This window comes from Stegodyphus dumicola, chromosome 7 (genome assembly GCF_044657685.1).
Source record: "Stegodyphus dumicola isolate Sdum_Otavi_A_Nest chromosome 7, ASM4465768v1".
Taxonomy (NCBI): domain Eukaryota; kingdom Metazoa; phylum Arthropoda; class Arachnida; order Araneae; family Eresidae; genus Stegodyphus; species Stegodyphus dumicola.
This window is the reverse complement of record NC_140774.1, coordinates 175,008,165-175,024,114: the sequence shown is the minus strand read 5'-3', so window position 1 is coordinate 175,024,114 and position 15,950 is coordinate 175,008,165. Positions and strand designations below refer to the sequence as shown.

Sequence of the window (15,950 nt, the reverse complement as noted above, 5' to 3'; positions counted from 1 at the left end):
TCTTTCCGAGCAACTTTTGGCAGATGTGAAACTTACTCATATCTGAAATAAAAACATACTGAGAGCAAAAGATTTCTTTGAAAACTATGGTTTGTCTCCTTTCTGAGATATTTACCACAAACTAGAAAAACCTGCTTTCAAAATATCGTCTGTGTTGTCCATCAAGTTGTATGATTCGTTCAGCATTAATCTAACTTTTGCTTGAGAATGTATTTCAAGGTATGCAAGAATCATTTGGAATACCCTAAGAAGACTACCCTATATGGTTCAAGACAATAGAATAGTAATTATCTGCCTTTAAATGTTTTGCTTAGTTAACTTTTTGCGATGGTCTGATTTCAGAATGTGTGCTCCAATTCCGAATTTCAAAGAATAGAAAAACCAGTTATCTTTGATTGCTATTTTATTCAAAACAAAACTTTATGTTTAAAGTCAACCATTTGTAGCATCAGTATACATTACCTAAAAATAATAGCTATTAGGAAAGCTGTTCAGAATGAAAAATATAAAATAAAAGTCCTTGCTTTCTGTTTAGTTAGTGGCAAAACAAAATGGAAATATGATTACGAGCGAATCCATTAATATTAATTTGAATTTTGCTTTCTAGAATATATTATATTGTTAGAAATGTTTATTTACTAACTGATACTGTGATGAATGTTTTGCGTTAGAATCAATAATAAAACAAATTCCAGATGCCCATGTTCGGTGGAGGATTACGTTATTCAAAATTTAATGGCTCTAGGTACCGTTGTTTCATCACAGTGCGAGAAACATACATATATACATTTATGCAGATTCTTCATTACTTAATTTCTTTAAATATAACACAGGACGATAGCATTTGGTGGCAACAATCTGAAAAGTGGAAACGACGTAACATGAAAAAACGAAATTAATATTCCTTCTGAGCAAATTTCCCCTTTAGGCTAAAAATGTCAGGTTAAGTTAAAAGGTTGAAATTATTGATGAAACTGAAAAATGTGTTAATATTACATTTCGCAGAAATACAGGAAACTTGACGCTGTAGAAAAGAATTCAATTGAAAGACGAGATTTCATTTGAAAAGGATTTATACTTTTTGGAGATATTTTAAAAGATATAACACAGAAGATACTTTAGTAAAGTTAAAAAACATTTAAGGATTTTGCTGATTTAAAAAGTGAAATGCTAGTTCTTTGTATCATTTCGAGTAAAGCAATTCTTCAGAGGTGTCTGAGATCTAAAAGAAGATGTACGGGAAATGTTAATGCAGTGAAAACACTTTTCTTCAAACTCAAGGTAATTTTGTTCTAATGTATGTATAATTCTGAGGTGTTAAGTGCAGGAAACTATTGGAAAATATAACAGATATAGGTTAAGTGCATGAAGATACTATCTTCAGAACTGCAACCAAGAAAGAGGTGGGCATTTAATCTGGGAACACTGATATTTTTTCTCCTGTCAATAATTTCAGCCACTTTAAGCAATTTTTTTTTTTTTTTTTTTTTTTTTCGAAATTAGCATACACTAAGACTTCAAGGAAAAAATTAAAAGAACAAACAATGGTTGGTGTTTGTAATACGGCTATATTCAGTATAAATTGAAATTATGTCAATTTTTATCTCTTCAGACCGTACGTATAGAAGCGATCCCAAGCGCGTTGTATTTCAAGCACTAATGAAGTGGTTTGGTTTCCCTAAGGGAAGGGATGCCTTCGTGGAGGACTTTCTAAGGGAAACTGGCTCGTATGCAGAAGGAAAAACCAAGAAAATGGCCATGTAGCCAGCCCGGTTATGGATTCGAACCTCGGACCTACCAGAGTTCAGCGACTTTATCGCTCAGCCGCTGGTAGACATTAATTGTTTATGGCAAAGCACATTAGAGCTTTCTATCTAAGGAGAGGGATGCCTTCGTGGAGGACATTCTAATGGGAAATGACTCGTATACACGTTAAACATGAGGAAAACCACAAAAACGCCCATATAGCCAGCTTACTACCGTCTTGAAACAGGATTTTGCATTGTCCACTCTAAACGGCTGTATCACTTATAAATTGTTGCCACCAAATATTATCGCTATGTATTATTTTTAAAGAAATTAAATAATAAAGAATCTGCAGTATCTAGGGCCATCAAATTTTGAATAACGTAAACATTTACCGCAACATGTGCACCTGGGAGCTTGAACTTTATATTTCATATTTTGTAAAACTTTAATGTATTTTTGATTAACAAACTCAAAGACGTGAAAGCAAGTCGTGGCGACAGTGTACGGAATAAAACATTTTTATCTCCAACGCGCGAGACTGTCTAAACTAAATTAAACAAAAGATATGCTGCTGTCAAATGTTTCTTTGCCTGTTTACCTCTGTTAAACACCAGACGTCCCCGCCCTCCGTCACCTGTCACATGTTTCGTGATTTTGTTGTTGAATCGAATTTTATGTAGAAGAACGTGATATGCACTAAATAAAGTTATCATACAAAACGTGAATACTAAAATGATAAAAGAATTGTTAGCCATCTTACTGAGAAAGTTAAACATTAGTATGAGGAACTGAGAAAAGACGGGGGAAAATGTGTGCCAAAGTTAACATTATATCGGGGATTCTAAACATCTGCTGCTATGCTGCTGTTAAAAATTTTATGATTTTTCTGATGAACTGTATTTGGCTTAATTGACAACAAAATGATGCTTAATAATAAAGCTAAAAGGACAAAAAGGAATGGGTTAGCATGGGAAAGCGTAAAAAACTTTAACAAACCGTTTCGGGCGATTGTTAAAATATCTTTATTTTAGCAATATATCCCTTTCAGATTTTTGTTTCCTTTTTTAACTTTTTCAAGCTATGTTCATAGATATTTTCTTAGCCGTAAAAAGTATATTGTCGTATATTATTTTTCTATGTTATTATATCCTTTTTGCAAATTAGGCAGTGAAAATTATATTGTTATAATAACGTTTCTCGTTGAAAAAATTATGTTTTTGTAATAATTTCAAATATTATGACATTGAAGGTATTGTAACAGCAATTTTACGTAAGAATTTCATAATATTTTCATTATGATGATTAATTTCTTTACTCTCGCACATCAATGCAGATTCGTATAGGCTTTTTTTTTTTTTTTTTTTTTTTTCCGTACTTTCATCGGTTATGCATGTATGTCTACATCAAAGGTTCTCAACCGGGGGGGGGATTTCTTAGTTTCAGGAGGAGAATGCGGTCAGCTTTTTGTCTAGCTGTAAAATATTTAGCTTTAGTTGATGAATACAGAAAACTGCTTTTGTTCAAGCTTTGGTATTTAGCAACATTTTCTTTACTTTGTGTTGTTTAATTTATAAGTACATTAGAAAATAATCTAAATGTGAATAAATAAATATATATGTATTTTGCAAGTTTTGGAAGGAAGGAGGCGCTTGGCCTTCTAGTAATGGGGAAAAGGGTGCATGAAGCAGAAGAGGTTGAGAACGACTGGTTTCACTAGATAAATGATTAAATTGTATCAAATTACAACTTAGCGTGCATTATTATTCGAAGTAATAATTTCGAAGCACTTGTTGCAAATAAGCGTAAAAGAATCGTGAAAAACTATGAAAATATGAATATTCGTGAAATTCACCTTCGATTTCTGAATAGGATTATCTATAAATGTAAAAAAGAAATTCGCATTGGAAAATCAAACAAAATGTGAATGACATCCGTACTTGCTGCAACGAACTTTACATATCCGTAAGGAATGCAAGAACTCAACCCTAAACCTAAAAGACACTTTGATGCCTTCAGTTTCCAGCCCGATGTCAGTCAAAGAGATGACAGAAAAAGAAAAAAAAGTGTGGAACAGATGTAGGCACACACATCAACCTGCGTTAGAAGGTAGTGGAAAAGGCCAAGTTTGAACTCAGGAACAATGTAATTCTACGGAAATTTCCGCTAAAGCACCAGACGGAACATGTGTGTATATAAAGATACAATGGCAGAGAAGTTATAAATTATTTCAGCCACATTTTGTGCTAAATATTCGATGGCGACCTGATTTTTTTTATATGAATAAATATTCGATTTCAGTAATTCGCAATAGTTGATTGGCGAAATTAAATTTTAACTGAAAAGACAAAATAGGCACTAAAACCTCTGTGCTAAAAATATATAATTTATGTAAACAACATACTAAATAATGTTCTTAAATAAATTCACTAACTTTACGTTTTTCATAAAACTGATATAGCTTTGTAGCTTTAAATTAAAATGTTCATTGCGTTATATACTACATAATAACGGAATATTATGCACGTTTAAAATTAGTCCATATGATGTAATGATTCCCGAAGAATTACTGAAACGAGATTTTAAACATTAATACAATAATTATAAATATCTGTGTAGATGTATAGTTAACAATAATTATAATAAAATATTATTAAAGACTTCAGAAAGAAACAATTTATAATAACAAAAGAAAAAAACTGAAAAATTTCATGTTTCATATTACGATCAAAGGGGCGTTTTTTTCATTTACGCACACATACAAGTTTTGAGAGAATTTAGGCTAATGTCCCTTTGGGCTGAAAATATTTAAAAACAGCATATCTTCAGAATTTCCGATAGACACTCCCGTGCGCTGGAGATAAAAAAAATGCTTTTAATTTTCCGTACAGTGTTGTCATTGCTCACTTCGAAATTGATGAGTTTGTTAATAAAAAATTCGTTTAAGTTTTCATAATGTGAAACACACAATTAACAAATTAGAAATTCAAAATTCGAGCTTCCAGGTGCCAGTATTTAGGTGGAGGAATACGTTATTCAAAATCTGATGGCTGTAGTTTACTGTTGTTTTTTCGCAATGCGAGAAACATACATACATTCATGCTGATTTTTCATTATTTAATTTCTTTAAATACAATACAAGGTGTTAATATTTGAGGACAACAATTTGAAAAGTAAAACGGGCACTTATATTGAACCGACGCAAAATTCCATTTCGAGATTAATAGCCCTTCTGGATTAATGCCTGCCTTGTGCAAAAAAGTTATTAGTAATAAATTATTAACTTCAACGTTATTCAAAGTTAGAACCTCTGCCTTTACTGTTCCTGTTATAACTGTAGAACAAAAGTCGTTTCTTTTTTATTCCAAAATTCTCATTCAGCTGTAATTTATTTTTATTGACTAAATACATTTATGTTTTAGAGTTTAAAATTTTATGACATGACGCTGTTTCTGACTTTTGAAATATTTTTGAATATACAGTTATATTCTATGTAAAATTTTGTCATTTATTATTATCCAATACCCTAAATTAAATTTCCATTTTATTCATTTGATCATTGTGCGCTTTATTTATTAGTATTATGGAAAATGATTTTTCTAATTTGGGAATTTATTAAAGCTAATACTGACAAATTCTTCAAAATGATAGATTTTAGACTTAAAACTTAACTATAGTGTACTTTTAAATATCTTCTAGTCATAAATGAAATGGTGTAAGATACAGATTTGCACTTTAACATAATTAAATTAGCTGATTCTTTACGCAATCGCACAAGTTGAATAATTATTATTCTCCTCCTCTTCATAAGCTTTATGTGTCAAAATTTGCATATATATTGTTGCCACCAAATATTACTGGCCTGTATTATTTTGAAGATATTCCATAATGAAGAGTCTGCGTGAATGTATATATGTTTCTCGCATTGTAAAAAAAACAACGACATCTAGAGCCCTCAAATTTTGAATAACGTAGTCCTCTACCCGAATATAGGCACATGGAAGCCCGAATTTAGAATTTCGGATTTCTTTTATTGTCTATTTCACCTTTTGTAAAACTTAACGAATTTTTGATTGACAAACTTGACGATTTCAAAGCGAGAAATGGCAACACTGTACGGAAAAGGACATTTTTATCTCTAGCGCATGGAACTGTCTATCGGAAATTCTAAAGTATACTGTTTTTAAATATTTTTAGTCCAATAGGATATTATGCCAAATGCTCTCAAAACGTGTATGTGCATGTAAATGAAAAAAAAAAAGTCCCATTTGGGGCGTATTTTAAAAAGCTTTTACTTTTTTTTTTTTTTTTTTGCTTTATTTATTTTGCATTATTATCACCACTTTTTACCGTTATGAGAGCGCAACTTGATTAGGTTTTGAACTGTTGTTTATTTTATTATTGTTCATTTATATATACATACTTTATGGTGAATTCTTAGCAGCTTTAGCGCAGGATTTTTCAACTAAAATTTTTACCATCTCACAAATACTTTATATATATATATATATATAGATAGATAGCTATAGATGTAAATGAAAATTGTTTCCTAGAAAATGTGATGTGAAATTTATAAAGCAAATGTGGATTCTTGTGGTAAAGCTTGCAGACATACACATACATACACACACACATATATATATTAATATATAGTGGAATTACTGAAAGATTATTTTGAAATTCGCTAACTTTAAAGTTGTTTTTCTAATTTCTTCATTTACTGCAAAATTGTTATAGTTTTTAAATATATATTAATTTTACATCTTACATGATAATATTATCTTACAAACTTCGACTATCAAATGCGTTTGTGAAATTACAATTACGTATTCCCCCCCCCCGAAGCTAAAGCTAAAATTTCTTTTAGTTATGTATTTTCGAAATGTAAAGCCACTTAGAAGAGCAAGGACACTGCGCACATTTTTTTTTTTTTTAATTTTACAAAGAAACCCCAATTTTCACTTAATTTCCTATATCTTTGTTCTTTCTGAATACGTAATATTCTATAAATTTAAAAAATCCTGCTTCTACGCAGGTAATTTCTCAGCATTTAAACTGAGCCTGTATCTTCTAATTAAGTCACAATTTTCTTTCACTGAATTTAAAAACAACTTAGAATTTTTGGATAAAACTGTTAAATGTTGCGCATACGCAATTTAGCGAAATCCTGTTTAAAAGTAAATTTCGAGGTATTCTGAAACTAAAGCAATTTACAAAGTTAACGATGCTATCATATATAAATACCGCCACAACAGGAAGGGGATGAAAAAAATGAAATTCTATTTCATAATTTCTTGCCAACATGCGGATTAAATTAGAATCAATACAGAGTCAAGCATTTATACTGTATTGGCTGTTATTATTAAAGCGTTATACGTTATATTTTTTATTTAAACCCATATGGAAATGAGCAAGAATTATCTGCGTTTATCCAATATAAAAGAATGTTACATAGTACTCATCTCACTAGTTACATTTGTAATACTTCTGAACTAAACGAAAATTAAACTGACTTCTGTCTATAACAAATAAACAAATAATAAGAATTTTGAACCCAAAGGAGCAATTTGCTCAGAAGAGCTATTAATTTCATTTTGGCATTTTAGCATTGTTTCACTATAAATGGCGTTCCACTTTTCAAATTGTCGCCACCAAATATTGTCGCCCTGCATTATATTTAAAGAAATTAAATAATGAAGAATCTGCATAAATGTATGTATGTTTTTCGCACCGGGAAAAAACAACGGTACTTAGAGACATAAAATTTTGAATAATGTAGTCCTCCACTCGAATATGGCATCTGGAAGCTGGATTTCGGAATTTGTTTTATTATCTATTTCATGTATTGTAAAACTTTAACGAATTTTTTATTAACAAATTCAACAATATGAAAGCGAGCCGTGGCAACACTGTACGGAATAAAACATTTTTATCTCCAGTACGCGAGACTGTGTATCGGAAACTCTAAAGATATGCTCTTTTTAAATTATTTTGTGATATTGCTGTTGAATTGAATTTCATGGTTTAAGTGCTAAGAACATGACATTTAATAAATAAAGGTAACACACAAAACTTTAAAAAATGCCCCTTTGAGCGTTTCTGGGCGTAAAGCTCTCAAAGCTTCCAGATTTTTTCCTTATATTTCATTCTTTTCAATTTGTGAAAAGTCTGCTGGTAATAAAACAATTTGTACCGAGTCAATAAAGTCACTGATTCAATTTTCCATCAGTTACAATTTAAAATAAGTTCTTTGCTCTAAAGAATTGTGAGTTATTTAGGAATTCTAAATACTTTCGGAGAAAATACAAAAACATGGATTAAAAAAAAAATAAAATCTGAAATTTATATGAAGCCTAAATAAATAATCTGGTGAATCATTGCTGCTCAGATTAGAGACTCGTGAATTATTAATTCCTAATACCCTAATCGGAAAGATGACTGACATTGCAAATATGTGCTCGACTCGGCTCTCATAATTTAATCATCGAGCTCGCGCTGCTAATCTTTTGCGCTCGAAAGCTCGTAAATCACTGGAAGAATTAGTCTCAATTACTCAAAACGCGAATTTTATTTCACCCAGGAGGTGGGGTGAACTTATCGGTCTCCATTCAAATACTTGAAATTCCGCGAAATATGCAAGTTTTTCACCCGGTTTCGCTTGTATCGATTCATATGAGTTATTTTTTAGAAGACTAGATTGTGCATATAACGGTTTGGACTTATCAACCAATTTTCTGTCATTTATGTTACAGAATTTACTACTTTTAAAAAACAATAGAAAAGATACTAATTTTAGTGTTAACTTACCTGTTAGTAAAATAATGATAGAAGAAATTTTAACTAGCATCAATCAACACTTATGTTTTACTTAATATTAATTAATTAATTAATTTACCACTTATGTATTAATTAATATTAATGAGGAGAATCAGTTGTTTAAAAGGTAATTTAAGTTAAAAATTTTAGTTCAGGTTTTCTCTACATTTCATTTTGAATCAGAAATTTGGAAAACGTAAACTTGTTTTCAAGACTTACATTTTTATGAAAAAAATTAAGATATTTTTATGACGAACCCTGTGGGGCCTTTAGATCGTTTAAAACATAAATTTAGAAATTAAAATACCTACATTCTCTAACTGAAAGTTAGTTGAAAGTGTATACGCTTTCTCATGAAGATAGTTAACATTAGAATAAGAATTAGAAAAAAGTGGTTCCAGGTATTCACAAATAAATACGCCAATTTATCAATATAATTTTAAAATTTAATCTACTCTGAAAATGCCGTTTTCTTTAATAACAACAACATTAACGAAACATATTAATATTTATTATTTTCTAACACCAGTCTGTTTCTAGAGGTTATTGAAATAATTAAAACTAATAAACCTCTAACTTTACAGCCATATTACCATGTTATTTGAAATGCCGAGCATAACATTTAAGTCTTTTACTATGAGTATATTTTATCACATTAAAATTGTTCAATCATAACGCATGCATATTTGAAACCTTGTGATTGCTTCATATACTAATGGAAATAATTTCAAATACATTCAAATGTACTACACATTCAGATGATACATTCCCTTAGAGGAGAGTTAGTAAAATTTTTCGAAAATTATTTAAATGCTTATCATTGAAAAATACCTTCCGGAGTAAGAATACATTTCAATAATTGATCCTTTATAAATATTTATTTGCTTTTCCTTGCAAATGTCGTAATTTAAACAGCGGTTTAGAGCAATCAAATTAAATTCAGTAAGTTACACGAACCATGTTAAGCATAGGAGACATTTAAAATACACTAGGAAATATCCACACTGGTTGCGACGTTTGTTTTAATGAAATGAAATGAAATAAATTGCTATATTTCTCTCTCAGTTGTCAAGGAAAGATTAATTTTACATAAGATGTGAAGCAAAATTAAAAAATTTGGGTGGGAATACATATTTTACTTTTTTTTCTTCTTCACAGAGTATTTGGCTTTACAAAAAAGAGTTTGCATTTTCCATGCAAATGAAAAATAAAATTTTATTGTTATAAAATTTAGCAGAAAGTGCCTTTTCATTTGAAAAGCATTTCATACTAGACATCAACTTAAAAGCAACTAGCAACAATCTCTTTTACATCTTTCCACTACCTAGTTTGAAATAAAAGTTGTTAAATTTTACTAGCAAAAATATTAATCCATTTTATGCAAATATACTTAGAATGCATCTATATGTTGCATATATATGTTTATGATATAAATTTAGTAGTTCGTAGAAAATCTGCTCCTCAACAGTTTTGTCCCAATAATTATTTTGAACATTTTAGACGCCAATGCAAATAAACTGAATACAATTTAACAAAATATCTGATTCTAATTTAAACTCTTAAATTATAATTAATTTTAAAAATTACTGACGTAAAGAAATTTTACTATAAATCTGTTTCTTGGACATATTTTCGCAAAATATTTCTTAGTTACCATTGCTAGAGTAAAATGAAACTGTCGACAACTTTCTGGACTGACATAGTATCATTTTGCATGAGTTACTGATAGATTTGCGTGATATATGGTGTAATTATTAATGCGGTTCAAGGAAGTTTTATACTCACAAGTGACAGAAAATGCTTTGTACTTGTAAGTGTAATAATAATTTCCTTCTTTCCATTCTTTCCTTTTTATATTTTGCTTGCTGTATGTGTTGTATTTATATTTGGCTCGAGATTTTCCAAAACAAAATTAAGACATTGAATAGCATCACCTGTTGATAAGCAAGAATCGAATTGCAAAGAGTAAGGCGGTACAACAAAAAGCTTAATTTTACCTTTATATGTACTTAATAAATGCTTAATTATAGCTTAATTATTACCTCATCTAACTGGTTATTTACTACAGTCAGTTTTCATGTCAGCTTGAAAATTTTGGAATTCGAAGTGTGGCAACCCAAACCGCTCATTACAGCAAGAACAGCACATTTACCTACTATAAAATTTTGCATGAAAGTAACAGAAACTGAGATGAATTTTTTTTCAATCATAAAAAAATTAACTTTAGAAGAACAAAAAACAAAGTATGCAAAATTAATTTATATATTTAAAGAAGTGTATAAATCATGTTTAACTAATTTCTTTACTATAAATCATGTTTAACTAATCACAAGGTTTTCATGTTTAACTAATTTGTTTTAAAGCAAAGACATAATTAGTTAAACATGAAAGAGTGTACTTCCTTAACCTTTCTTAAAAATAACATACTTAATAAAGGAGGTGATACATTTCAAATGTAGTATATTTTATTGTATTTCCTGAACTAAATAAAATCTAAATCGTTGTTCCAGTGCAAAGCTAAATATTTTAAATTAAGATTAAGTATTTCAAATTATTAAATAAATAGTTTTCGGTGCCATAATTTCCAGTTCAATATACTTCGAATATATTCTCCCTTCCTTGGTTTTACCCATATTACTTTCATCAACAAGCATTACAGATAATTTAGCTAAGATTCCTCTTTGGTTCAGCTTTTATTAATTTTAAGACAGATGCTGTCTATCCTGTAAATATAAGTTGGTATTCATGGCGTGCAATGCCTCTAGAAAACTCTTTACTCCAACTAAGGTGAAATTTAAAAGTTTCGAAACGGGAATGAGCTACTCCATGCTGCAATATAGCATATTTTGTAATAGATTATTGGTCACTGCCCAACCAACAGTCAGAACAAGCTGTATAATAGAGCTTCAGCCAGGGACCCTGAAAATGCAAGAAGAATGGGGTTTGGAACTTAAACCTGCCTTTAGACAAAAACACCTAAGGGCCCTGCATAGCTAACCAAGTAAATTCCTTGTATTATATTAAATTATAAAGGTATATAAAGAGATAAAAAGGATTTCCGGGCTGCATTGCACAGTGACACACTTTTGTGTGTCACTGTGCAATTTATCACTGTGCATTTTTGTGTGTCACTGTGCAAGGAGATTTATCTAGAGCTCCAAGTGAAAATTATTAAACTTTTGGTACTTACTTGAAGAAGTCGTTTCGACAGTAGAGCTTTCCTTCTCTGGAGAAGCACTTTTCCGTGAGGTTGCACTTGCAGTCGCAGCACTGGACACATTTCGCGTGCCACGACCTGTCCAGGACATTGAGCAGGAATCTGTCTAGGATGGGTCTGTCGCAGCCCGCGCATTGCACCATCTTCATGTCGTCGTTCCTAAGCAAGGGCAGGGATCTCCCCCCTCGCTGCCTCCAGCCAGCGAGCGTGTCCACTTTGGACGACCTCAGCCCACTCGGCTCATACGACAGACCCAGGGCTGACAACTCGCTGACCAGCGACACTTTGGAATCCACCTCGCGACCAAAGACCGCGATAAACGACACTTCGGAGCTATACGCGCGAACTTCAAGTTAATAGTGACTTGTCCACAGCAATAGATATTGCTGTCAGTTGAATTTGTCACCCAGAGTGTTCACGCAGTCAGAATTTTCTAAGTAATTTGCTTCAACACAAACGTCAAGGAAAAATTTCTCTATTCCTCGATAAACTGCATTCGAAGCTTTAACAAGTTCAATCTGTGTCATATCTTTTAGTCATCAATAGTTTTCTGGTTAAGTTTCAAAAACTACCATCGGCTACTTGAAGAACAAAATTAGTGGTTCAGCCAAGAGTTGTCATTCATATTTCTTCTTAGCGTGCGACGATTATTTCTTCAGTAAAAATGCACATTATTAATAGCAAGGGAACTTGGCACACACCTTTTTACTATACGCAAAATAAATATCTGACTTTTTTTCCCCTTCGTTTGATTCAAATATTTGTCTTCTTATTAAATTTCTTATTGTCTTATTTTTTCATTCATAAAGAATAAAATTTTCATACTTAAAAAAAAAAAAAAGACTTTTGCTCCACTTTTACGTTGAACTGTTTTGATATGAGATCCCAATCTACTTGATTCCAAACGCAACAGATATGAGGTGCTTCAAAGCCAAAACTGACCGAGTCTTAGATGGTAGGTAAACAACGTCAGTCGACCTCTCGTGGCCAGTTCCACGGCGAAAATGGGACGGTGGCTTGCCCGCGTGCGTTCGATCTAACCGTCTGTCCGAGACTCGCTTTTTCGTCTGCGGCCTCTGCAAGCGCAGCGTGTTTTACCGCCCCTTCCCCCACTGCTCGCTTCTTTGGCATCTCGGGTAGTGGGCGGGGCCAGAGGCCGTCACTCAACGTCGCAGTTGCCGTGGAGACGAGATTTGGGACGGTCCTTTCTTCCATCACGTGGTTTTAGAACCCAAAGTCAAAAATGTGAAGTGTGAGCAACAGACAACCATTTGTCCCAACTTACAGGTTTTTGAAGCGATGTAGAATGATTATTTTTGTTCTTACATTTCTTTTGTTCTATGTATTTTGAAATTTCAAATATGGGGGCACAAATCCTAAATTTGAAAGCGCAATTCTTAACTTATAGGATTAAATTTTTTTTTTTTATTTGGTTTAATGCAAGTAAGAAAAAAGTAAATGCAAATAATGATAAATTTCTTTTTCTGTTGAGAATTAGTGTAATAAAAAAGTGCACCAATGTATATTAAAGGATTCAAATTTCCCGGAATTCATCCGGATAAAAAAATAAAGGAACTGTATCCTAGCAAAGGGCAGTTTAAGGTGTCCTTTAAAATTCCTGATATTCTTTTTCGATTAAAATTAATTAATTATTGTGAAATCAATTGAAAATGAGAAAAATATCATACATTTTTAAAAATAGTACCATTCTTTTTGGAAAAAATTCAGGGTAAAATTTCATCACCGCTGAATACGTTTATTCAATATAAACGGATGAATATTAATGCTTAAAATTATCTTATTTCTTATCAACTGGTAAATTTAAATCGATACGTTTAAGCTACATTTTTTCCTTTTAAAATTTGTTACATTTAAAGTAAAAACTGGAAGATTTTTGAAAATTGTCTTACATTAAATATTTATTAAATTAAAAAATTGTGAAACGTAATCAAGGTATTAATTATTATGTTAGCTTACTAGATTTAAATCATACATTAAGTTTTTCTCCAGCTTAACCGTTACTTAGCAGATTTAGACTTCTTACCGTATCGTGTTATTTCACTTTATTTTATAAAAAAAATGTTTTTTTTAGCAATAAATACACAATACTAATTATTTTTAGCGCGTATTAAAAAAAGTAATCCATAAATACTTATGTACCGCAAATTAGTATTCGTGCGATTTAGGTAATCAATCAATCAAAAGTTGGACTTAACATCATTTTTTATCTTACTGGGGCAGAGGGAAACAAATATCGACTTCTTGCTAGTTATCCTTACTAATATTATAAATGCGAATGTGAGTTTGTTTCTGTGTATGTAGGTTTGTTACCTTTCACGACTTAATTACTTAACCGATCGTCATGAAATTTTCAAGAAATATTTTTGATATATTAGAATAGGTTATAGGCTTTAAAATGTCTTCGTACGACTTTAATTAGACGAGATATTAATTAAAAACTACCTTTTCCCTACATTTTCACTTACTTTTTTGGGTTTTTCCCTATTAAAGGGATTTGGCTACACGCCAATTTATATTTTCACAAATATCTATGGAACGGCCGTTAATTGAATTTCGAGAAACATATCCCTGGTTCCAAAAATTCGTCGGAATCCATCGATACCATTCTTATCTTCGTACGACTTTAATCAGCTGAGATATTAATTAAAAACTCTGACAACCCTAATTTGAATGCTACCCAATAGCGACATCAGGGATTTTTTTTCTCGCTTCTTGCAGTGTGGGTCCAATAAATTGGTGATAAAAATTATAACTTTTGATCTAATCATCCAAATTTCTCCAAATTTAGAAACTTGTGTCGCTCTCTGAATGATAGGAACAATGGTGGTGTAACTGTTTTTGTCGCTTAATTATTTCCAGCTTAATCACAAATGAAACAATACTCCGCTTGCTATTGTTAACTCTTTGTTGACAGGCTGGGATTCGAACGCCACGAAGGGGGGCTTGGTATCCAGTCGACCGTTGGGTTGGCGAAAAGGTCAAAGTTCACGGAATTACACGTGGAAAATCATTTTAAAATTAGTAACTTCTAATTAACTTACCGACTTGAAACTACGAGTATTATGAACATTTCGACTTTTGTGATATATTTAATGTTTTGCTTCGTATTTTTTTAAAGATCTATTTATTCGTGTTATATATTTCTGTTATTTTTACTTGAAAAATTGCATTTATATTTTATATTCTTTACATTTTACTGTGTGCGATAAAAAAAATTTGTTTTATCATTTTAAAGCGCTTAAATGTTCTTTATTTTGAAATTTTATGTGGAGTGTATTTTTAAAATTCACGCGGAGTTGAAACTTATTTAAGGACATCAACGCGAGCGAAGCTGCGGGTAAAGCTAGTAATAATATAAAAAGGAATAAAATAACGCTAAATATCCAAGAATTGAAGATGATAAGATTTAATTTTTTTTACATTTTCGTTTTGTTATTAAAAAAAAATTGGAAGGTTTCAGATTTTAACGATCGCACAAAAGAGTTTGTTGAAGTTGTAAGATTTGTCTTAAGTTTTTAACAGTTAGCTTTAGTTAAAGCTACTTTCCTATCCGTCCAAATTTCAGCTTACAATTTCCTACCAGAATGTGTTTTTAGAATAGCAGTTAATGCAAATGAGTAAGAGCGTTATTTAAGTCCACTGGCTTCGTTAGGGAACCAGAGATTCTGACTAGCGCACATTTGTCATTTGGCTACACTCTCTGTAAGCCAGCGGTTCTCAACCTTTTGACTAACCCGTATCATCTAAATAAAAATTGAAAACCTTTAGTACCACCACTACAAAGTACTACTACCACTACCACCCTTAAACAAAGCTCAGATCGCATAAATTTACTAGTGTTACAGAAAAAACTCAATCAGAATGTTGGGGTTTTAATTTTTGAATTTAATAGTTAAAAATGCTTTGCTTCTTTGGGTGTACCATCTATTTTTCCACCGGTTGAGAACCCCTTCTCTAAGCTATTACTATGCTTGGCAGTATTTCAGGCCCTTGATAGCTTCGCCTGTTTAGTTGATAGTTAGAGGCCAACTCCTGTAGAATTTTGATAACTTCGGTTATATCTGTTTAGTTAAGTTTTATTTCTTAGTACTCTTAAGTTCAAGCCCAAGTGGAGACTACTCTGTACGCTCTGAGAAAGGAGCCGACTGTT

The 15,950-nt window shown here is 31.5% G+C and overlaps 1 protein-coding gene across 2 annotated transcripts in view; it reads right to left on the bottom strand.

Moving 5' to 3' along the window:
- LOC118181844 (LIM/homeobox protein Lhx5-like) overlaps positions 1 to 12,866 on the bottom strand; it is a 425,656-nt gene extending 412,790 nt beyond the window's left edge. Inside the window, exon 1 of one of the 2 annotated variants that reach the window (XM_085821076.1) lies at positions 11,753 to 12,866. In XM_085821076.1, the coding sequence (XP_085677202.1) occupies positions 11,753 to 11,928 (176 nt within the window). In that variant the 5' untranslated portion in view covers positions 11,929 to 12,866. The remainder of the gene's footprint in view (positions 1 to 11,752) is intronic. The other variant, XM_085821078.1, reaches the window with a different exon arrangement.
- Positions 12,867 to 15,950: the final 3,084 nt, after the last annotated feature.